This window comes from Hyaena hyaena, unplaced genomic scaffold (assembly GCF_003009895.1).
Source record: "Hyaena hyaena isolate Hyena2069 unplaced genomic scaffold, ASM300989v1 scaffold_524, whole genome shotgun sequence".
NCBI lineage: Eukaryota > Metazoa > Chordata > Mammalia > Carnivora > Hyaenidae > Hyaena > Hyaena hyaena.
The window spans coordinates 1,115,269-1,141,191 of NW_024081155.1; the positions used below are offsets into that span (position 1 = coordinate 1,115,269).

The following is a 25,923-nucleotide window of genomic DNA, read 5'->3' on the forward strand; positions in this document are numbered from 1 at the left end:
TGATAATTATTAAGAACCTACTATGTGTCTGGCACTCATAAAATTAAATGAACAGGAAATAAGAGCCAATATAATTTGAAATGCCACCATCTTCTTTTTAAATTACATTGATATTAAGCATTCCTAATATAGAATTGTCCTTCTAGGAAATGTTTAGCTTTGAAACTGTCACATTAAGGGAATGTTCATTAACAATCATGTTCTGAATGATTATGTTTAGATACACTGATTACAATAATATGGGTATCCATTCATCATGAAGTAGTTTGAGAACTAGCAAAGTATCTGAAAGACTGGCACTAGTTAATAATGATAAACATCTAGGTTTTCTCTTTTCCCTCTCAAGCCCATTTCAATTCTTGCACATGTACACTTTCACTCTCCCTCCAAAGAATGTAATCAATAGAAATTAGACTTGCTCAATAAACTCCCTAGTCCCTAAAATACCTTTAGTAATGTAATTAATGTGTACATCATTTAAGATGCATTGTTTTTCTTTTTTTTTTTTTTAATGTTTTACCTATTTCTAGGAGAGAGAGAGAGAGAGAGAGAGAGAGGGTGAGCAGGGGAGGGAGAGAGAGAGAGGGAGTCACAGACTCTGAAACAGGCTCCAAGCTGGCAGTCAGCACAGAGCCCGACGCGGGGCTCGAACCCACAAACCGCGAGATCATGACCTAAGCGAAAGTCGGACGCTTAACCGACTAAGCCACCCAGGTGCCCCAAGATGCATTGTTTTAAAGTCAGATAAATTTATACCCAGAGGACTCCTTATCCCTTTTTGTAATGAATCATTTCTGTAATATATGCCCTTATCCTTGTTATTATTTACCTGCTGTATTTATTTACAGAGAGATACAGTAAGATCACAGAACTGTTTAAGCCTCTCTGGGGGCGCAACATTTGACATCTTTGATCACTGACTTCACAATATGAAATAGCCAAACTTTGCCCAGATATCAAACCCTCCTACCTCTCTTTCTGGTGGCATCTCACTGGAATGACAGTGGCTCATTGAAAAGTGAATAGGCATCCACTCAAGAGTCACTTTTACTGAGTATTACTCTGGGGAGGAAAAAATTTTCCCTTTACCCTTCTAAGGTCTGGTCTGAGACCTCCCTGTAATAAGAAACCAGATTAACAGGAGAAAAACAAACAGAAGTTTAATAACTTGTATACCTCCTCTATACAAGGGAGAAATCCAGGAAAATCAGGTAACCCCCTGAAATGGCCTGAGCTACCATGTTAAATACCATCTCCCACTAAAGGCAAAAGAAGACTGGGGGTGGGAGAGCCAGTTATGGAAGATTTCCAGGAGAAACGCAGTAATCAAGGGTGTGGTTGTTATGCAGATTTAAGTCATTGCTTTCTCCGTTGGTGAGGGTTTTTAGAGATTTAAAGTCGTGGAGCAAGGGACATACCCATACAAATGGCGATTTCCCTTATACATGTACATGTCTTACAAAAGGGTACTTTCTTGGTTTTCAAAATGTCTCCTGTGTCTGCAGTCTCTTAAAGATAATCAGCCTAAGATAATCCACATGCCAAAAAGACATATTTTGGGGTGATATGTTCTGTTCCTCTTCATTGCTTCTGCAATGCCCACATATTAAGGAACTTTAGTCATGTTGCTGTAGCATCTCCACATCAGAGCCATGAAGTTTAATACATTTTCTCCTTGGATAAGATCTGACATTTTGCAGTCAAAATTTTTCCTATCCTGTAACATTTTTCTTGCTTCTCTGCTCCTGAGTTGTGTAAGACATCTAAAACGCTGACCTCAATTCTTTCCTTTTTTTTTTCTTCATAAATAACACCAAAACAAAAAATACACTTGATGGCTATTACACCAGTAGCACAAATTGTCCAATACTGGCAATTTTGTTCCTTTGGGTTTCCTGCTATGGACATTTCAGCAAGGTTATTTGCCACCAAAATTACAGGCATGAAAACTAACCTTTGAAGCTATTTCCTTAGACATAAAATATATGATGTAAGAAAGGTTAAATTCAACTTACTTTTGCCTCAGCACTGAAATATCTTTTCAGAAGTCTGTTGATCCCATTTTTCCCTGATCAGTTATAGCATGAAGATTTTTTATGTAGTATAGTTTTGCTTTTTGGTCATTTTGGTCATATAGTTTGCTTTAGTGTGAACTAGACTATCCAAGCAGCATCTTTAGGAAAGAAAAGGACCGCCATTGGTAGATGATTATCTTATTTCTCAGTTAATAAATATCAAGGGGATGATCCTGGTAAAAACCAAGAATGATATACCTTCAGTTTTTATCATTCATGTTGAACTAATCATGTGGGCCGAAGCTCTTAGTATTTAATTATCTATGGACATAGTCAGTGGAAGTCCTTTACTTGCTGTATGGAATTTTTCACTTGTTTTCCAGCTAAATGTTAAATTCTTGATAAACACCTTTAACTTTTATTTCTGTATTAAATTATTCCACGTACGTAACCTACTTTGTAAATATGAATGAGATGATTAAATATATTCTGAGTAATATAAACTTTGTCTGCAGTGGGGTTTCTGAATCTTGCCACTATTGACAATTTGGACTGGGTAATTCTGTGTTGTGAGGGTTGGTCATAGGCACTGTAGAATGTTTAGCAGCATTCCCAGCCTCTACCCATGAGATGCCAACAGTACCTTCCCTTGTTGTGACAACTAAAAATGTTTCCAAATATTGCCCAATGTCCTCAGGTAGCAAAATTGACACCAGTTGAGAACCACTGAATGACAGAAAGACAGGTATTTTCATCTTAAAAACCCTTCAAGATTATACCCAATGTAGTTGTTACTGAACTCAAGCGGATTGCCACTTGAGGTGCATCAAATTGGACACAACCCAAGGAAATGTCTAACGCAAAGAACTTTTTATTATTTGTTACAAGTAAGGAGACAGGGAGATATCTCTCAAAGCACTGTCTCCTTATGGAGTTGGTACAGAAAGCCTTTATTCAGTGTATTAGGGAATGGGAGCAGGAAGCTTGCCTTGGCACTTTTTGGCTCAAGTGTGCGTACCTAGCATGTCAACATGATAGTGCATACATCCTATGTTCCAAAAATGGCAAAACAACTGCCCATAGGAGGAGATCTTAGTGTTATAATGAACTGAAGTTAACTTGAGGTCAGTTTAGGGGGGCTTCTGCACATGTCCTTAGTTCCAATCTGACTCAGACTGGCTCACATAAGAGGCCATCAGGTGGGAGACACCTGGCAAGGCACTATCAGCTGAAACACCTAGTTGAGTGTCTCCATGCAAAACAAAACACATTCCTTCTCTGCTCTTGTCCCTTTTCCTCCTCCCTTCTGCTGATAGCTTTTAGGTTTCTTATTTGAGTAACTTCCTGTTGCATCCCAGCCAACAGTTGGGTGTTTCTTATACCATTGGAATTCATAAAAATTAGGTTCCTTGTTTCCACTCCTTGAGGGTCCACTAGAAGTCTGTAGAACAGCCATTCACAGTCTTTTTTTGTCGTTATTGTGTAACTGATTCCCCCATCATAGCCACAAACTCAGGAAATGAATGGGTGAGCCCTGGGGTGCTGCCCAGGCCAACTGTCCCATCTTGAGGAATCCCAAGGAGGCTGGACAAATCAAAAGCGTATCTCCTGACTGAGTTTTCATATGCTTTTGTGGAACAAACTTGGATAAACTTATTGCAAGAGAAGCCAATAATTCAAGAGATGAGGGATTGGAAAAAAAAGAGAAACATTTACTTTGGGTGCTGGCATTTGGAACAGGTGGCTGGCTCAAGCTTTAGCAAACGAACTCTACCAGGAAGATGGACACCTAGAGTTTTGTAGGGAGAGTTTAGGGGGATGCGTGCAAGAGAGTGGTCAGAGAGCACATGATCATAGGTGGGGATCAGTGTGTGTTCCGCCGACGATCATGGTCAGGAAAGAGGCCTTGGGGGTTGTGGTCTGCTATGCATTCAGTTGCTATCAGGGCTTTTCTGGCTTGGTGGTTGGAATGTTCTGATCACGGAAAACACCGTCATCAATGCTTCAAGAAACTGTGATAAGAAATAAGAACAAGGGGCTTCAGTCGGAGCATAATATAACCAGTCTGGTCTGTTTTTGGTTCTAACTTTTAGGATCTGTAGTTGATCAAGAGGGCTCGCTGACAATTGCATTCTTTATAGTACATACAGATCACCTACAGAGTTTGTTAAAAAGTGGTATGAATTCATTAGTCCAGGGTGGGACTCAAGATTTGAATTTCAAATAAGTTTCTTATTGATGTTGATGCTGCTGATCTGTGGACTGTAGTTGGCATACCAAGGTCTTTGCTTAGACAATAGATCTTCTTATAAACTCGGCAGCATCTTACAGGTGAAGAGCAACTACCTCTCTTGAGTTCACTGTTTCCATGAGGGAGGAATGATAAAGAAACATAGCCAGTAGGTGGGATTTATTCCACCGAATTGCCTCATTCTTCTTACATGGTCAACACCTTTGAACCTATATGAACATTAGTATATTGCCCTCACACTCTACTCTTAATGAGGTTACTTGCCTCATGTATTCAATGAAACTGTGTTTTATAGAATACATTTGCTACTCAAAGAGATATCCAAGAGGGCACTCTCTCCAAGTATTAAATAATTAACCTTTTAAATCAGGAGGGCCCTCATTGTTGGACACAATTCTTATATATCCCTTTTTAAAACAGGAAATCCACCTAGGAATGTGTCTTAACAACATGTATGTGCATAAATACATGTATTTCAGCCTATGCAAATAGGCTATATAGAGCGTTTGTTCGGTGCAAATAACAATTACCAAGGAAGAACAAGGTATATGATGGGCAGCAAATACCACTAATTTCCTGTTTTGAACACTTGTATTCAGCTAAATCTCAATTATGTGTAGTAAAGAAGGGCAGCGTAGTTTAAGAATGGAGGGGTGCCTGGGTAGCTTTGTTGGTTAAGCATCGAACTCTTGATCTCAGCTCAGGTCTTGATCTCAGGGTCGTGAGTTCAAGCCCCACATTGGACTCCACACTGGGCATGGAGCCTACCAAAAAAACAAAAAAAGGAATTGAACCTCCAAATATGATTGGTCAATGATATGACTCAAAACAGACAAAAAACTGGGTAAACAGTACCTACATGTTCAAAAGTTTAATTCATTTTAACAAACATCTGTCTCTAGCAGCTAATAGAGGTTATAAATCACAAGTAAACTTAAAATGAGAGTAGAGGGAATCCACCAGAACTCAGATCTTTGGGTTAGAAAATCTTTACAGTACACAAAAACAGGTAGTTTAAAAAATAGTAATTCCATTTAAGGTATTTGCAAGAAGCCCATGGTATCATCTAGCACACACACACACAGCCCATTTCACATATGTGATCAGAGATCACATATTCATAGCTACTCCTCACTAACACACCACTCACTCTTGCTTCTCAGAACCACCTTGATATTCTCATTATTTCTAGGTAAAAACAACCTGTTGACTGACAATGTTTCATATCCTGATCAAAAATCTCACTTCAGTGCAGGCTGCTTAAAGGTGATTCATTTAACGCTGCTGTGTGAAAAAACAACAAATCATTCCCATCCACCAAATAGGTATTAAGTGCCAGCTATGGGCAAAGCACTGGTTTAGAAGTCTTTAGTCATTGAATCGCTGCTGCCAGAGGGGTGTCTGCCACCATCCTGGGGCAATGAAGCAACATTTCTGGGAAGAGGGAGATGGCTGTGCATTTTTATTGGCTGTGAATTCTTACACTCAGTTGAGCAATGGCACAACTGGGTCATAGAATGCAAGGTGTAACTTTTAATAAGAAGTTCCTGTATATCGAACTTTTGACAACCAGGTCAGTAAAGTGAGAAATTAGAAATGACACATAAAAAATGCTAACTACTCTCTCAGGTCATATAATAGGAAAAAATGTGTTGATTTCCAATAATTACCATGGAAACATATTTAGATTTTAGTGTTGAGGACTACATTTGCCATCTATTAGAAATATGTTAGCTGTTGTTTGTCTCTACTTTTAGGGCACATTTGCTATTTTTAGTATGTGTTCTATGAAGATTAATGTATCTGGAGGTTGATTTCTCTAAATTAAAAATGGACATTTAAATGCTATTGTTAGGGAGGAAGAATAAGTTCCTTCTAGCTGGACTAAGAATGAAAGTGACATGAGACAGATAAACAGGAAAAAATCAAATTTAATATTTAAAATGGGGAACCCACACAGACATGAAAATTCCAAAGACAGTGAGGCAATCTGACATTTATAGGAGCTCAGGAGAGGGGTTGGTATCTGAGGAAACAAAGAGGAGAGAGACCATTAGCAGGAAGGTGAAAGGAAATGTTTGGAAAACAAAGGTTGCGCTGTTATGCAGATAAGTTTCTTATCTTATTAAAGAGGAATCTCCATTAATAACTCTCCTCCTGGTACCAGCAGGCAGTTGAGGGGGAGGTAGAGAGCTTTTCCTGAATCTGACGAGTTTTGTTTGCTTTCTAACTCAAAATAATGTTCATGCCAAAGTGGCCCATTTTGGGGTGGCCTGCACTTAGCTCCTACACTATGAAAATAGATTTTATGTTTACTTCGCACAAAAAAAAAAAAATCCAGTGGTATATTTAAGAAAGCACAAACAGGTCAGTTTCAAAACCACCCAAGAATCATTACCATGAATTGAAATTTTATATGAATGAAGATGTACTGAGAAGAAATTGTGAACTGTGATGGAAAAACAGTTTCTTGAGAATGTTTTGGTTTTGACTCTTTACGTGTTGCATGTGACCTAAAGCGGGTCTCTTTGTGCTATTGTTCTTCATTTTTATCATTTGTAAACTAATTGCCCTCAAGCTGCAGTGAAAGAATCTTGTAAGAACATATGAAACCCTAGGTGACGGATAGTACATATTAACCCATTTGTCAGATTTTATAGATTCTCTGAGTTTTGAGTCTGTGTACCTCATTTTCCAAATCTTGAAAGTGAAAGGAACTGGTTTCTCTTCCTAGGGATGTTTTTATGGTTTTAAGTGTAAAGCTGACTCATATTTTTGTTTCTTTATTTTTTATTTTTTTAAGTTTTATTTTTGAGAGAGTGAGCATGAGCAGGGAGGGACACAGAGTGGAACAGAGGATTAGAAGCAAGCCTCATCAGGGAAATAGAAATCAAAACCACACTGAGATACCACCTCACGCCCGTCAGAGTGTCTAAAATGAGCAAATCAGAGGACACTAGATGCTGGCGACGATGTGGAGAAACAGGCACCCTCCTACACTGTGAGTGGGAATGTAAACTGGTGCAGCCCCTCTGGAAAACAGTGTGGAGTTTCCTCAAAAAATTAACACTAGAACTCCCCTCTGACCCAGCAATAGCACTGCTAGGAATTTACCCAAGGGATACAGAAATGCTGATGCATAGGAGCACATGGACCCCAATGTTCATAGCAGCACTCTCCACACTAGCTAAAATATGGAAAGAGCCTAAGTGTCCATCAGCGGACGAATGGATCCAGAAGATGTGGTTTATCTACACGATGGAATACTACATGGCAATGAGAAACAATGAAATCTGGCCATGTGGAGCAACACGGATGGACCTTGAGGGTGTTATGCTGAGCGAAATAAGTCAGGCAGAGAAGGACAAATATCATATGTTTGCACGCATAGGAGGTTTAGGAGGAACTTAACAGAGGACCGTGGGGGAGAAGAAGGGGAGACGTGGTGGGGGAGAGGGAGAGAGGCAAACCGTGAGAGACTCTTGAATGCTGAGAACAAACTGAGGACTCATGGGTGTGGGGGTGGGGGGAGATGGGCATGGAGGAGGGCACTTGTGGGGATGAGCACTGGGTGTTATATGGAAACCAATTTGACAATAAACTATTTGTAAAAAAAAAAAAAAAAAAAAAATAGAAGCAAGCTTCACACTGCCACCAGCAGAGAACACCATGTGGGGCGAACTCAGGAACCATGAGATCAAGACCTGAGCTGAAGTCAGATGCTTAACAACCTGAGCCACCCAGGCGCCCAAGTTGACTAATATTTTTAGATGACACGTTCCTGTAACCAAAAAATAGAAATTACAATTCCCTAAAATACACAATTGCAGTTCAGAGTACTGACCAGTAAAGGTTGCCTAATTCATGGAGACTAAAATGGAAGAGACTATTATCAAAGCCTAAAAGAGTGACACATACATTGCCTCATTCAAATCAATTTTGAATTCTAATTCTAACATGTAATGTAAAATGAGTACGACTTGAAAAGTCCTCTCATCCCACATTTTCAGGGCAATGACTCACAACTGTTTGGGTATCAGAAAAGTTTTCCCCTTTTCCTCTCTAGGTTCTATATAGCTGGTCTCATAATTGCATTGACATAAAACAGACTCCAAAAAGAAAAACAAATTTAATTTCAGATGTGCAAGAGCCCCATAAAAATATGAGACTCAAAGGCAGTCGGGCACTTGAGGCTCACATTGCCATCCTGAGCTAAGGAATGATTTAGGGGCCTGGCGCTTCAAAGGGGAGGAGGGCAATTCGTAGGCAGATGAGAAGAGCAGATATTTCCATAGTCAGATGTTTGCCCTGACATGCCAATTAAATCTTTCTGTTAAAAAGTTGTGTCAGGTAGTAGATCTCTTTAGGGCTAGGCCCCCTATTTAAATTCTTTTAGGCCAAGGAGAGGTAAACGATTTTCCTGTGTATGGTGGGCTTTAATGGCCTTCAACTGGAAATAATCCACATTCACATTTTTGTGTGACATGTTCTCTTCCCCTTCAGGTACACCTCTAATTCTCCCCAAATGAACCAATAAGCGTATATCATTTAAACATGTCAGTATTGAAAGTAACTTAAGGACTACATTAAAGGTATCACAATAAAATTCCATATCCGTAGTGGCTATCTTCTTGTGTAGACTCCTATCACTGGCAACTCTGTAATCACATAAAAACTGGTCATCTTCAGGAGCCCCTAAGTATTCGACTTCGGCTTAGGTCATGTTCTCACGGTTTGTGAGTTCGAGCCCCACATTTGGCTCTCTGCTCTCAGCACAGATAGCATAGAGACTGGTTCAGATCCTCTGTGCCTCTTTCTCTTTGCCCCTCCCCTGCTCTCTCTCACTCTCTCTCAAAAATAAATAAACGTTAGAAGAAATTTGTTTAAAACTTTAATATTCAAATGTATTTTCAACTGGTAACTACTCACATACTAGTTCAGGTTTCTCATCTATAAAACAATGCAATTAAGGTAAATGAAATTTGAAATCCACATTTTCTCTAATATGAGACTGTGTTTTAACCTACTTTTTGAGGGAATATTTGTAAACTGTTGCCAAAAATATTATTTATATGAAGAAAAGCTCCATCGTGATGTTAAATAATTCCTGCTAGACTTGCCTTGCTGCACCAGGCATCTGTAAATGATAGTTGAATAAATAGGTATGTGAATAAGACTTAGGCTCAAGAGTTTCCCATAAAGAATCTTAGAACACAAATTATAAACCATCTTGGACAACTCCATTCTAAACTGTTTAGAGTAAATGGCAATTGCAGTAAAGTTTATAGTTAGTAAAAACCCAATGCACTAGAAAGAGATGCATAAAATTTTTTTTAACTGAAGTAGTAATAGTTACCTCAGGGCCATAGGATTCCATGTGCTCTTTCATTTCTCTTATTATCCTTATATGATTTTGAAAGTCTTTACATTGAGCATGTTTTATAGAATCAGAGGGGGGGGGAATGAGAAAAAAAATCTATTTTGGTACAGCCCCTGAAAAATCTTTAAAGTGCTTACAGGAAACCTATCATTCATCTTTTTGCCATAAAATCTAGTTATTTACACATTTTAAAAGTATATTAAAGCCTACTTGCTTCAATGTACAGTCTTGTTCTTACTTCATGTCTATGTTAGAAAACACTGTTGGCGGGGGCACCTTTACTTCTATATTATTTTCTCAAACCATTGCTAATTCTCATGCACCAAAAATCAACACGTAGAGCGAGGCAGTAAGATAATGCCCTAGTCTTTGTGAAACAGGTCCATGTTCCTGCCATTTTGGTAAAAGCGAATCCATTACCGAGGACAGGCCCTTCATATATCCCGACTACACAGGCCACTAAACTATACAAGGCACCCATTTTATTCTCAACTTTGCCATGGTTTAAAGAGCCACTTACTGTTCGCTTAGGAGGGATCAAGGAATGGTAGATTCTCCTACGAGTAGTTCCCAAACCATGCCTATGTCTCTGTAGAGTATTAATAGGAGGAGAAAAAGAAACATAAACAAGTGTTAATAAACTCTTGACTCTCTCTCCTTACTGAATGAAAAAAAGAAGGCAAACTTACCACTATTTTTCTTAGTGCTTTTAAGTTTTCAGTAAACAGAGAGCTATTAAAAAGATTCAAGAGAGATAAGAAATGGAATTTTCTGTTACTTCTGTTGAGAGAAATAAACCAGCATATGGTTCAATTATTGTTTTTGCCTTAATAGTCTCCAGCTCTGTGGAGTCACCAAGATTTTGAATGAAAATTGTCTCATGAGAGAAACAGTTTTTGCCAAACACATTTTATTCCAACACTTTCAATAATTAGGAAATATATCAAAACCTTAAAGGAAGAAGATTATAGGAATAACATAAAATTCTGAAGTTGATCAACGCATCCCGTTTTGTATATTACAATGCATTTAAGTTTTTACATACATAAAATACTTTATAAATCTATTTCCTACCATCGAATATACTACAAATCCTAGTTTTTTTAGGAAGGGTTCAATGCATCTGTAGAGAACGTGGCTCCTTCTCCTGGTTACGTAAGTAGCCCAGATGTTCTCATTCTTTGGACAATTCAAAGCATTCCCAGTGGAAGACCAAAGTGCTCTAACTGTACAGTATGTCCTCTGGTGGAGGACTGCTTTCAGGATAAATACCACAGCCCCTAACCAACAAGACTAAAATGGCAATGCTACCTTCACTCTGACAGTTTTCTCTCAAGAGACGTTTTCTAACATTCCATCTGTGCCTGTCTATTTGTATGACACGTTGAGAAGGAAATTCCTAGTAGAGAGAAAGCAAATACTTTTTCTTCTAAGAGATTTTCTTTTAGGCATCTGTGAAATTTGACACCTTGATAAACAGAGGTCCTGTCTTCTAAGCTGGTCACCTGAGGCCCATTTTGCTCTTTATTCTAGCAGTCTCTTTCTTCTTTGTCGGATTTCTCCTCATCATTCTCAATCTTACAAGACCGAAAATGAAGGAATCCCCATCTGCCTACTTTATATGTTTGCATGTGTGTACAGATACATAAATGTTCTGTGTACGTCCCATCTGGGGGGTCCTTAGCCAGACCTATTTCAAACCCTGCTTTTGTAATCCAAAGGGGAAATGTTTTCAGCAATACAGCTCTGTCTGAGTTAGAAGTGCCACATTGTGCTTTCTGAAAATATGTCAGTTTTCCACAAGGGAGAATCATTGTCCTATTTTTCTGACCCAATTTTGGGAAACCTGGTTTAATTGATACCACACATCCTTCAAATAAATATGTATTGACAAGCTACACGCTAGTTGCTTTGAAAAGAAAAAAAAAGATAAACATGTTCTAGCTGAGAAACTGAAACATGCGGTAGACTACCACCATCCATCACACCATACATTTGCTTCCTCGGTACTTCACACCAAAGGACTTGCCAAAAACCTCTGCAGACACGAAGTGTCCAATCCCTATCCCTGAAACCTCCCAGCACAAACACACACACCCTGAGTGAGCTGCTCACCTGCCCTGCAGTTATGATACTTAGAGTCGAGCATTTCTGACATGTATGTGAGAGGCTGACAGAGTGAAACTTAAGTGCACAATAGATATTAGCGTTTATTATTGTGTTACTAAATACCTACGTACATGCCAGACTCTGCAACTAGATCTGAGCTCCTTTAAGGCAAGAGGCTTATTTTTTCCCTCATTTCGTCACTAGAACTCAAAGTACTACACCCGGTACATTAAACCGGGTGCCTGGGTGGCTCAGTTGGTTGAGCTTCTGACTTTGGCTCAGGTACTGATCTCACAGTCTGTGACTTCAAGCCCCATGTCCAGCTCTGTGCTGACAGCTCACAGCCTGGAGCCTGCTTTGGATTCTGCCTCTCTCTCTCTCTCTCTCTCTCTCTCTCTCTCTCTCTGCCCCTCCCTCATTCTCTGTCTGTCTTTCTCTCTCAAAAATAAATAAACATTAAAAAACTTTTAAGGCACTTATTAAACAAAGAGAGAGTGAAAGAATGGATGAATTAGTGAAAAGAAAACAATTGAATAGCAGTATCACAGATGTAATGATTGACTTCTAAATGCCAAGTGCATACAAACCTTCCTTATCCTGTAAGCCTGTATAAGACTGTATGGTCATTGGATTTATGAATGAGAGAACGTTTCTATATTTGTATTATTTAGTTGACCATTTTGTATAGAATGATGTTTTATTACCAAATTAATAGACTGCATATTAGTAATTATACCTCTTCAGTTGCTTGAACTTCATGACACATTGGCTGGGAAAATGGGTCACAGAGATGTTCTGGGAATTCTAGAGTGGGAATGCATAAAAAACTAACTTTTTCTTAGAAAATTGACTTTGTTCCTAATCATCTAGTCATTGATTTACTCAACAGATATTGATTGAGTACTTACTATGTGTCAGATAGTTTCCAAGGTACTTGAAATAGATCAGTAAAAAAAAAAAAAAATAGGGACAAAATAGACCAAACAAACAAAAAAAACAAAACCCCTGCTCTTGATAGAATTTAAATTCCAGTGGGAGACATATAATAAACAATAATATATTTATTAATGAGTAAATTAATATATCATGATTAATGCTTTAGCAAAAATTAAAGAGAAATAGATGCAAAGTGTAGTTTGTGATTTGGAATGAGTGCGCAGTAGACCAAACTGAGATGGTGTTATATGTGCAGAGACAGAAAGTAAAGAGGGAGGCATATAGAAACCTGGAGGAGGAACATTCCAGTCAGAGGGAAGAGCTACAGCAAAGTCCTGAGGTAAAAACAATTGTCTGTAATGTCAAATCATAAATAAAACTAAACAACATAAGGCAGTATAGTAAGTCACCAAAAGAGCTACCGAAAATACATCTTCTAAGGAGACGAATCACTTTTGGAAAAGCTTCATTCAAAGTGCGAGTCTTAGCCTTGCCTTACAGCATTGGTAGGGTTGTAATAAGTGGAAAGGGGAAAGTCTCCATCGGTCCAGAATTGGGAAAACACGCGTCAAATTCAATTCACATTGGAGAGATGATTCCGGCTGTAGGTTAATTAGTGCTTCAATTAAAGGAGTGAAGGACCGTGAATGCCAACATAAGGGTTTTGGACTTTTTTCTAGGAGCATTGTAGAGTGACCAACAATTAGTGAATAAAATTCCAAAGCAAGGACACGTTTTTGGAAGATTACACTGAAGGCTTTGTACAGATTACATTAGAATGACTGTAAATAATAAAATTTTCAGTCAAGACTGTTCAACACAAAACCCACTCTAATTATAATAACACTTGAGATAATATGATCTTTTTTTTTTAAATTTTTTTAACTTATTTCTGAGAGAGAGAGACAGCATGATCAGGGGAGGGTCAGAGAGAGAGGGAGACACAGAATCTGAAACACAGCACAGAGCCCGACGCGGGGCTCGAACCCACGAACTGTGAGATCATGACCTGAGCTGAAGTCAGGCACTTAACCGACTGAGCCCACCCAGGCGCCCTGAGATAATATGATCTTACCATTTGTCTTTTATTTTTTAACTTTTGATTTTGAAAACAAAGATACTAGATGGTAGAGAAAAACTGCAAGAATAGCATAATAAATCTCCACATATTTTCCTCAACTAGGTTCACCGATTATTAACGTTTTGCCATATTTGCCTTACCTCTCTTAATGTGGCTGGGTTAAATAAAAAGATAGAGCGACACCATGTATACAAGCACACAACGTATTCTTGATGAACCACACGAAAATAAATTGCAGACATCATGACTAAATTCTTCCGTGTGAATCTTCTGAAAACAAGGATGTTTTCTTACTTAACCGCAGTGTAGTTATCAAAATTCAGGAAAATTGAAAACGGTAGAAAGCTATTTCTAAACTACTGTCTATATTTACTTTTAAAAGGCTATCGCAGTAATACTTTTCTACCGTATTTCCCATCCAGGATTACACATTGCATTTTGTTTGTGTAGTCTTCTTACTGTCCTTTAACCTGGGGTGGTGCCTCGGCCTTCGTCTTTCATGGTGTTGGGAAGAAATTTCCTCTGCCCATTGAGGTCCTTGTAACTGACTAAGCATGAGACAGATTAAAAGGAGACTGGCAAATTTAGAAGGAGGAATCCCCACGGAAGTGAAATTCCAAAGACAGTCAGACAACCTGAGGCTTATATGACCTCCTGAGCTGCTAAAGGGAGGGGAATGAGCTTGGGAAACAAAGGTTGGAAAACAAAGGGGTTTAGAAGACAAAGGTTGTCCTGTTAGGCAAATAAATTTCTTAGGTAAAGAGGAGTCTGTTAAGAGCTCTCTTCCTGGTACAGGCTCTCCTTTCCAAGGTCAATTTAGGCAGTTGGGGAAGGTGGAGACCTTTGCTCACATCTGCCGTGTTTGGATTGCGTTTAACTCAAAATAATGAAGCCAAAGGGCCTTCCCTTGACCCCAGTGATGACTTGGACAATTTGGAAGAGTAGAAACCAGATTTTATTTTTTGTACAATGTCCCTCAGTTTGGTTTGCCTGATATGTCCTCCTTTTTTGGATATTTACCTGTTTCTGGCTCGAATACTATGTAAAGGATAATTGTGCCTTCTTAATGCATCACATCAGAAGGTATGTGATGTCAGTTCATCCCATTACTGGTGATGTTCATTCGGGCTATTTCCTTAAGGTGGTGTCCATTTTTTGTTAATTAATAATCAGTGAGGAAGTACTTTAAAACAGTGTGAATATCCTGCCTCATCGGTCTTTCACCCAATAATTTTAGTGTTTGCTGCCAATCCTGCCTTAATGAATTATTATTAGGATGGCTGAAACATCGTGATATGTAGTTCTGTCATTTCTTCTATTTTTACCAAGTGGCATTCTGCTTTGGCTAAGGGAGACCTTTCTTTTTAATATTAATTTATTTGTTTATTAATATGAATTCATGGAACATGTTTTTTTTTTATTACTGTCATTATTCATCTTAACTCGTCTTTTAATACATACCACTTATGAATATTCCTTTTACTTCATAGGAAAAAACAAAACTTAACACCCTTCCCATCTGGTTGGAAGGAAGAAAAGCACATTTTAAGGGTAGGCTTTAGCTAACTGCAGAAAGAATAATGTATTTTCTCCCTCTTGTCTTTCATTTTATTTTTCAATTTTTAAATTTATTAACATGTAACTCTTCTGTTCCAATGATTTCTGGGGGCTTAGACTAACTATGCCCTAACGATGGGTCCTAGCCAACAACCATATTTGCATTCTTGATTGGCAGTAAGTAAAACTTAATTTGATGCTTTTGCTGAAAACCTCTCTTCAGAATCACAAAATATACCACTTTGAAGGTAATCTTTTGCCCAGATGTTTGGTTGCACAAATCAAGCTGCTAAACCCAGAGACCATTTTCATGTTCATTTTTATTATTATTGTTATTATTATTATTATTATTATTTTGTATATCCTGCCTTGTTCCAAAAGGCACTTTTGCAAAAGCGAAACTGGTATCTTTACACACTAGTTTATACCTTTCCCAAAACATTTTCTTGTTATTATGTGAATAGCAATTCAGCTCCTTAATGTGTTACCAAAAAAAAAAAAAAAAAAAAAAATAACTGCTTCTAAATTGCATTGATGTATTATAGAATCGAGTTGAATATCTTTGTAGGCTGAGCATAATTATCCTCCTGCCAGGAACAAATAAGTTATACTGCTCCAGAGAAATAAATATGCATATGGATTTATGTGGATGGATAAATCCTTATAAAGTTTAGCTCTTTATAACACAATGAGAGAAGAGGAAATGCACTTGGTGAGGCTAATGAATAAACCGGGATCATTAGATTGTCTATCATGCATTTCCCTCACAAACTTGCACTTTACTGAATATAAATCAGGGCAGAACATTTCAAAGGACTTTATATAATGAATGAGGCAATTTTAGGCTGAACTATGTAAGGAAAAACTACCTAAAGTCCTCAGTTATATTTTAAACAAGATTATGCATATAAATACATATAGAGAAACAAAATGAAAATCCAAGTGAGGAGTTCAAAAATATATAAAAACTTTGATTTACTTTGTTAACATCTTTACCTGTTCAAAACTATCTAGCAGAAAAAGTTTGCCAACAATAATACCAGGTACTGGCCAGTGGGAAAAATAGGATCCCCAACTGCACTAGGTAATTGCAGCAAGATTAGTGTAAACCAAATGCATTTATTATTTGCAATGTAATCCAATATACTAAGAGGTGGCATGCGCTTTATTTTAATTAGCTGTTCCTTTTAAAGGGTTGCTTGGTCCAACTGTCTTGATAAGAAAAAATTGTAGCCATTGCTCAAAATGCTTGTAGCAAATCTAGTTTTAAATTGAAGCAATTTATTCCGAAAGCAGTCTACTCCTGCAGCAATAATCAATGTGTTTTCCCTTTGCCCAAACTGGAGCTTTCCAAAGACTATTGTTAATTGCCTGTAACTAAATGACTGCTGGTGCCCTTAAATGTAACTCTTTGGCACTTGTTCATTTGTTGTGTTTAACCAAATGCCAGTTTCCCTTAGGTTTTGCTGAGCGATTTTGCTTTACAATTTTCAATATTCAGTCTCAATCCCTTAAAGGGGGGCAGAGTCTATCATTTTAACAAAATAACACAAAGACTAAACAGATTTTTAAAAGGTCTGCACTTTCTCTTTCGGTCTTCTGATGTTGAATTGTGCTGAAATGGAATCTTTTATTTTTTAAATGCTGCCACTCCAGGCAACTTGAACTTGAGCTGCAAAGCAGATCCCATTTCAAAGGGAAAATGACATTTGCTGGGGCAACACCTTTCACATTGTAATGTAAGGATAAAATACCGCAGTGGGCCCAAATCATTTCTTTTAACTGTAATAGAATTTAACCTCTAGTAATTTTGTCTTGACCCAATGGATAAGCAATAATGGGTAGCACTCATATTAATGAATGTGTCCAGCTTGGAGCAAAAGAATGTGGAAACGAATTCTAATACACCATTTTTGGGGGGAGAGTTTACACACGGTATATAAACCAATGTGAAAAACTTAAATGAAAAAGTTTTTAACCTCTCACATTTATAATATGAAGGCAGGTAAGTAACTCTTGCATAAAACTAATGTAGTAACCAACGAGCAGGCACTGGTGTGTGGACCGTGGCGAAAGACATTTCTTCTCTGACTTCCAAGGCCATTGTAAGAACACCATGCTTCTGCATGTAATACTACAGGAGTATCTGGAGGAAATTTGAGATACTCTCTGGATCCCAGGATAAATTCGCTCCTTGAAGATGCTGTGTCTTTGGACCTGGTTTTGGTATCTCTATTATTAGTAAATGACTATCTTATGGCTCAGAAGACTTATTCTTGCTTATTGCTCATACTCTAGGTATATATAACTTTCCATATGTTTGTACCTTAAAGTATACATTCATGTGACAGTAGACCATTTCTGTAATTGCTAAGCCCCATCAACCCCTCTGTCTTTTCCTCATTACATTTCAGACAATACTATTGATTGGCCTACAAAATAGTACATGTGAGGTAGTGTATACAATTATTATATAATAATAATAATCATTATATTATTATATAGTTATTTGACTGGCCCTAGACTTCTAGCAATGGGAATAATTCACACTTGGGCAGTGACTTCTCTAAACGAAGGAAGGACTCACTCTCGTGTAAGGTTTCTTATAAATACCATTCAAAGAAAATGAGAATTCTGCTTATTAGATGAATAAGATTATGTTTCAGGCACAGTTTTGGATTGTTTCAAAAGCCATTTACCTAGATAGGGGGTGAAGCATGCTAGCTGCCCAGGCCTGGCACCCTGTTTCTAGAATCCATGAGTGTGGTTGGATCCAACATAGAACCTTTCCCGACCTGGGCAGATACCTGCAGAAGCAGCTGTCCTGACTCCAGCTTTCTTTAAAGCTTTCCCCCCTGCCCCCCCCACCCCCCGCCAACCCTTGAGTTATAATTTTTAATGGCTATTTTTTTCCCAAAACTCAAAGTTTTAAAGAATTGCAGTGTAATTAACATAAGGTAAAGTGCATAGATGGTAAGTGTTCAGTTCATTGCGTTCTGACAATTATAGGCTTGTATATCCATACCTGAAGAAAGCTACAGAATATCTCTTCTACCCCAGAAAATTTCCTCTTGCCCCCGTCCAATACAGTTTCCCACCCCTCATCCACAAAGCATCCATTTTTGTGAGTTCTATCACTACGGTTTACTTTGGAGTGTTCCTGTACTTCATTTAGACAGAATTATATAGAAGATACTACTTTGTGTCTGGCTTCCTTCACCTAACATACTTTTGTGAGATTCGTGCATGTTGCATGTGTCAGTGGTTTATTCTTTTTACTGCTGCGTGTATTCTCTCACATGGACATACAGCAGTCTGTTCAGTATGTCCTGTTTATCAACCTTTGGGTCATTTTCAGTCATGGCCACTATAAATAAGACTACTTGGAACACTAGAACAAATCTTTTGTGGATATCTGCTTATATGTCCTTGGGTAAATACTTAGGAGTGTACTTGCTAGTCATAGGGTAGATTCCTAAGCTAACTTTTTTAGAAACTACCCCAAATTTTCTAATTTGGTGGTACCATTGGGCTCTTCCACTAGCAAAGTTTAAGAGTGTTTGTTAAGCCTTCTCCATTATTTTCCCCTTTCTTTTGTCGTGCAAGAAATTTTAGGGTGATAAATTGTGAGTTATTTAATGCATTAAAATAGAAAACAGAATGAATCTGAAAAGAATCCACAGTTCAAATGTGTATCCCTTCCATCATATCTAGTATAACTTAAATCAAATGATTTTGGTATACAAATTGGCCTGTGGGCATAAGTTAGAGTTTCCTGCAGGTTTCTATGCGTGGTGGAGTTAACTCACATATTAGGAGAACCAGGCCTAATGTACCCTACGGAATTATCTACCCACTTATCGTTTCTGTTCACAGAGGGATAGGAAAACATTATACTGAAGAGTTTTTTGTATTTAATTATGGTACTTTTGTAGTAGTATCTTCTGTAGGTCCTCAAAAGATTCAGCAGATAAAGCTGTCTGATATTTCTAAATACAAAATATAAAAATTTCCAGAAGGTGCTTCTCAGCATTTCTCTTTTTGTATTAATTCATTTAGACCCCAAAAGATTTAATAACTCATTTTCTTTTTCTTTCTTAAATTCATAAAATCCAATCACTTCTAATAAAGTTTTCTTCTATTTCCCATTTAATTTTAACAAGAGCATCAAAATACACTTGATTAAATAGCAGTTCTATATGTTTCTTGATTAAACTGTTGAATTAAAAATGAGGGACTACATAATGAAAAATATGGCTGAAGTCTGTAATTATCACAGGAAAAGTGACATCACACGCAAATACACATGCACACACGTGCACAAAACAAAATGTTCTTGTGAGAAAATGATGTCCATGTTTTCAAGGTGCTTATCCCTGATACTGCATTGTACTCCTGAGGATTTCACCCCATTTTCTGAGATCTCAGGAGGGATCTTGTAACACAAGAGTAGTTGTTGCTCAAGCCATAGATTATTTTAATGTTTTCACTATAAGCCTACATTGCCTATGCTATGAAATTAGATAACCCATTGATGGATTATAAAATAAAGCGTCAAAAATACCGTTATTTTAGAGCCATAATTTGAGGGATTTTTATATCTAATGGTAATTAAGGAAACTAGCTCTTTTCAATGTAGTCATCGACAATAGTGAACAATGGGGGAGCCTGGGTGGCTCAGTCAGTTAAGTGTCCAACTTCAGCTCAGGTCATGATCTCACGGTTCCTGAGTTCAAGCTCTGCCTCAGGTTCTGTGCTGACAGCTCAGGCCTGGAGCCTGCTTCAAATTCTGTGTCTCCCTCTCTCTCTGCTCCTTCCACGCTCACGCTCTGACTCTCTCTGTCTCCCTCTCACAAATAAACATTTTTTAAAAAGTGAACAATTGCTACCCATCAGTAACGTGGGACAATGTTGATCAAGACAGTAGGCATGCATAGGCACTTAAAATGAACTTCATAGTCTGTGCATTCTGGCTTAATGTGTAAAAACCGGTAGGCTTGATTTTGTTACAATGTATATGGGCTCTAACTGGGAAGAAAAGAAGTGAATATTTTATCCCCAGAAGCGCCTGATAATTTTTAATGTAATATAGATATTCAAGAGGAAAAAGAGAACATGTATGTAGTAAGTGGCAAGAAAATCCCTCTTTTGGGTAGAATGTAGCAACCTGCCTAGCAAAAGGGGAAACAAACAAAAAGAAAATTTCCTAAATTGCTTAGTGAAAGGAAAATGCCGGGGCACCTGGGTGGCTCAGTCGGTTAAGCATCCGACTTTGGCTCAGGTCATGATCTCAGGGTTCATGGGTTCGAGCCCTGCATCGGGCTCTGTGCTGACTGCCAGCCCAGAGCCTGGAGCCTGTTTCGGATTCTGTGTCTCCCTCTCTCTCTGACCCTCCTGTGTTCATGCTCTCTCTCTCTCTCTTTCTCTCTCTCTCTCAGAAATAAATAAAACATTAAGAAAGAATTTTTAAAAAAAAGAAAGGAAAATACTACTGTGACATCCATGAGGGGGCCTACTTTTTAAGCCCAAGTATTCAGCCGCCAATACTGTGGCAAGCCACACTGGCAGGACTATTCAGAAACATAAAGAACAGTAGTCATTGCTCCTGGCAGGAGGCAGCAGACAGTATTCCTTACGTGGTCCACCCAACACTCTATGTAACAGTCCACACTGCCCTTCAGGAACTGCGTTGTTGGAACCCTTATGTCCCCTGATCCCCAACCCCTTGGTGATAGCTCAGGTGAGAAAGATCAAGATTCACACTGAGTGAGTTCAGAAGCTGTCCTGACTTAAACGCTTCATATCCACAGGAACCAATATTTCTTTGATCAACCCCACAAGCATAGTTTGTGGGATTCCCCCAAGGGATATGTTTATATGCGTTAACTGTACTCAGGCAAGCCCAAAAGTATCGTTTCCAAACAGGTATTTATAATTCTTTCCGTCCAAATGCAGTCTACCATCTTTACTATAAGCAATGTCGCTTAGCAACACAGTACCACAGACCACCTTATCTGGTTACCAAGGAAACAGAGCTAAAAAGGTCACATTCTCATGCAGAAAGGGAAGGAGTTGTGTTAATCCATTACCTACATCTGGTCTCATCCACAAAACTGTGAAATCAAGTTGAATTTGTGACTTGGAATGTGAATATGGTATAATTCCCTTTTGTGATTTTTGTTGTTCTTGTTGTTCCTAGAGCTAATGTACACAGTGGAACTTGCTGGAGGGCTTGGTGCTATTCTTTTGCTGCTTGTTTGTCTGGTGACCATCTACAAGTGCTACAAGATAGAAATCATGCTCTTCTACAGGAATCATTTTGGGGCCGAGGAGCTGGATGGAGGTAAGAGGAGTTCCCTCTTTTGATGTTCTTTCTGAATATTCTTATTTGCTTCCTGCCTTTGTTTTACTGAGAAGCAAGAAAAGTTACCTACAAAGACCCTGGCAGCAGCTCTTCTCATCTTTCAGTGTTCAGTTTGTGAATTCCTCTTTTATATGGAAGTCTGCTCTTCTCATCTTTCAGTGTTCAGTTTGTGAATTCCTCTTTTATATGGAAGTCTACATGTGATGCTTTGGAGCCAATAGGTAATTTCCTCTGAAAGTTGTAAAGCAACACCTACCCTTTTTAGAAACCTATTGCAAGTAGTCTTGCAAATTACCGACGCTGATTGCCATGCTCTCAGTGTTCATTTTCTCTCACCTTGTAATCAGCACCGAAGGGCCAGCTTTACTTTTCTACAGGCAAGGAGTGCCTCTTTTAATTGTGTTCCCTAGCCCACTGGTTTGAACTGAATCTCAATTTATTCCTTGTGTAGACTGACCAGTTCTAATAAATTATGCTGAATAGTTTAGAATGCGTAGCAGTCTTTTCAATCCTGTTTGTGTAGCTATATTTAGACAGACTAATTTTTCTTCCAAGTGTGGACCAACAGATAATAAAGTGCACAAGCACATTGTTTTCATAATAATACATCTACCAGTTTTACTCAAATTAAACAAGTAAATGTTGTTTACATAGAAATCGTAGTTATTATTTACTCCTTCTGGTCAGTCATGAATTATGTGTGCACTCTAAGTGGAATCTGGGGTCTTTAACAAGGAGATCCATAAACCACCCATTAGAGGACTGAAGGTTTTTTTTTTTTTTTTCATTTTGGTCCCTTGACAGTGATTCATACATGAGATAAATTTACAGTAGAGGAAGTATATGCAAACTGGCATACACAGTGCAGATGGTAACGGTTTCTTGATCATATTTATCAACTTTTTTTCACTGTCACTCTTGCCCTGAGAGGCACAAAGGAAAATGAAGGGATTGGTCATGTTACCACCTGTCCAGAATCCTCAAGAATAAATCCACAGGTAGAATTGTGAGTTGTGAGGCTTGGAAAGAGGAAGTTTGTTCAGTCTCTGTTTTACCTTTTCTACTCCCCCCATGGGGTGAAGTTTGTGCTGCAGCACGATTGAGTTTTTTATTTCTTAACTGATTTGCCTATTCGTTTCTGCCTTTCTTGCCTTTGTATACAATTATTAAATTTTGGAGGTACTACTTCAAAGAGATATGCGAAAATTATCAGTCAGAGCTATTGTTGAATGAGTATCAAGCAAAGTGCTAGACATTCTTTTTTTTTTTTTTTTAACAAATAGTTTATTGTCAAATTGGTTTCCATATAACACCCAGTGCTCATCCCCACAAGTGCCCTCCTCCCTGCCCATCTCCTCCTCCCTCCCCACATCCATCAGTCCTCAGTTTTTGTCAGCATTCAAGAGTCTCTCACGGTTTGCCTCTCTCCCTTTCCCCCACCATTTCCCCCCTTCTTCTCCCCCATGATCCTCCGTCAAGTTCCTCCTAATCCTCCTATACGTGCAAACATATGATATTTGTCCTTCTCTGCCTGACTTATTTCGCTCAGCATAACACCCTCAAGGTCCATCCATGTTGCTCCACATGGCCAGATTTCATTCTTTCTCATTGCCATGTAGTATTCCATCGTGTAGATAAACCACATCTTCTGGATCCATTCGTCCGCTGATGGACACTTAGGCTCTTTCCGTATTTTAGCTAGTGTGGAGAGTGCTGCTATGAACATTGGGGTCCATGTGCTCCTATGCATCAGCATTTCTGTATCCCTTGGGTAAATTCCTAGCAGTGCTATTGCTGGGTCAGAGGGAGTTCTAGTGTTAGTTTTTTGAGGAACCTCCACACTGTTTTCCAGAGGGGCTGTACCAGTTTACATTCCCAGCAACAGTGTAGGAGGGTGCCTGTTTCTCCACATCCTTGCCAGCATCTAGAGTCCTCTGATTGGCTCATTTTAGCCACTCTGACGGGCGTGAGGTGGTATCTCAGTGTGGTTTTGATGTGTATTTCCCTGATGAGGAGGGACGCTGAGCATCGTTTAATGTGCCTGTTGGCCATCTGGATGTCCTCTTTGGAGAAGTGTCTGTTCATATCTTCTGCCCATTTCTTCACTGGATTACTTGTTTTTTGGGCATGGAGTTTGGTGAGTTCCTTACAGATTTTGGATACTAGCCCTTGATCTGATATGTCATTGGCAACTATCTTTTCCCATTCCATCTGTTGCCTATTAGTTTTATGGATTGTTTCCCTTGCCGTGCAGAAGCTTTTCATCTTGATGAGGTCCCAATAGTTCATTTTTGCTCTTGATTCCCTTGCCTTTGGGGATGTGTTAAGTGAGAAATTGCTGCGTTTGAGGTCAAGGAGATTGTTTCCTGCGTTCTCCTCTAGGGTTTGGATGGTTTCCTGTCTCACATTCAGGTCCTTTATCCATTTGGAGTTTATTTTTGTGAGAAAATGACCTAGTTTCCTTCTTCTGCATGTTGCTGTCCAGTTCTCCCAGCACCATCTGTTAAAGAGGCTGTCTTTTTTCCATTGGATACTCTTTCCCCAATGTTCATAGCAGCACTCTCAACAATAGCCAAAACATGCAAAGAGCCTAAGTGTCCATCAACGGACGAATGGATCAAGAAGATGTGGTTTATCTATACAATGGAATACTACGTGGCAATGAGAAAGAATGAAATCTGGCCATGTGTAGCAACGTGGATGGAACTCGAGGGTGTTATGCTGAGTGAAATAAGTCAGGCAGAGAAGGACAGATACCATATGTTTGCACATATAGGGGGATTAGGAGGAACTTAACAGAGGAACATGGGGGAGAAGAAGGGGAAAATAGTTGAGGAGAGGGAGGGAGGCAAACCATGAGAGACTCTTGAATGCCGAGAACAAACTGAGGGCTGATCGGGGTGGGGGTGTGGGGAAGGGGGTGATGGGCATGGAGGAGGGCACTTGTGGGGATGAGCACTGGGTGTTTTATGGAAATCAACTTGACAATAAACTACTAAAATTTTTTTTTTAAATTTAATCTGTTCCAGCTGCCTGGGTGGCACATTCAGTTAAGCGTCCAACTCTTGATCTTGGCTCAAGTCACGATCTCACAGGTCACGAGTTTGAGCCCTGCATTGGGCTCTGCTCTGATGGTGCAGAGCCTACTTGAGATTCTGTCTCTCCTTCTCTGTGCCCTTCCCCTGCTTCCTGCTTGTGTGTGTTTCTTCTCTCTCTCTCTCTCTCTCTCTCTCTCTCTCTCTCTCTCTCTCCCTCTCTCCCTCTCTCCCTCCCTCTCTCTCTCTGTCTCTCTCTCAAAAATAAGTAAACATTAAAAAAAAGAAAAATTTAATATGTTCAGTATAATGTAAAGATCTGATGTTGTTTGTAAAGTTAGCACAATAGATGTTTGAAAAAGCAGATTATCTGAATGTCTTACTTGATCATTAACCCTGTTTTAAATTGTTTAGTTTGTGTTCTGAATGAGATGAAGGATTTCCCCCAAACTATCCATTTCCAATGCATTTTTCATTTGTTATGTTTTGAATGGTTGAAGATTCTGGGTAGTTTAGATGCCTCTAAACCTTAGTCACATCCCCTTAGATTGTTCTTTCTTTCTTTTTTTAATGTTTATCTATTAATTTTGAGAGAGAGAGCAAGAGTAAAGGAGAGGCAGAGGGAGAGAGAATCCCAAGGAGGCTCTGCACTGTTAGGGCTCAATCCCACAAACCATGAGATCATGACCTCAGCCAAGATCATGACTTGAGCCAAAATCACAACTTGAATGCTTAACAAAATGAGCCACTTAGGCAGCCTCCCTTAGATCTTTCTATACAAACTCTTCTACTGGTAGAAAATTTCTCTAACGTCATCAAATTCCCATTCTTCATAGCTCTCCTACAGTCCTTTCTTCTTCCAAAGAAAAGATAACTGTTAAAAAGAGATCCCAGGCTTTTCATATTCTTGACTTGTCTTTAAAAAATGTAATTCTGGGGTGCCTGGGTGGCTTAGTCGGTTAAGCGTCCGACTTTCGCTTAGGTCATGATCTCGCGGTTCGTGGGTTCGAGCCCCGCGTCGGGCTCTGTGCTGACTGCCAGCTCAGAGCCTGGAGCCTGTTTCAGTCTGTGACTCCCTCTCTCTCTGACCCTCCCCTGCTTACACTGTCTCTCTCTCTCTCTCTCTCTCCTAGAAATAAATAAAACATTAAAAAAAATTTTTTTAAATGTAATTCAAAAGTCAAAAGTTTAGTGA

At 38.9% G+C, this 25,923-nt stretch overlaps 1 protein-coding gene across 1 annotated transcript in view; it reads left to right on the forward strand.

Moving 5' to 3' along the window:
* Positions 1–25,923, forward strand: part of IL1RAPL1 (interleukin 1 receptor accessory protein like 1) — a 656,727-nt gene that overhangs the window by 613,973 nt on the left and 16,831 nt on the right. The window contains exon 9 of the mRNA XM_039255353.1: positions 21,529–21,672. Within this exon, the coding sequence (XP_039111284.1) occupies positions 21,529–21,672 (144 nt within the window). The remainder of the gene's footprint in view (positions 1–21,528; positions 21,673–25,923) is intronic.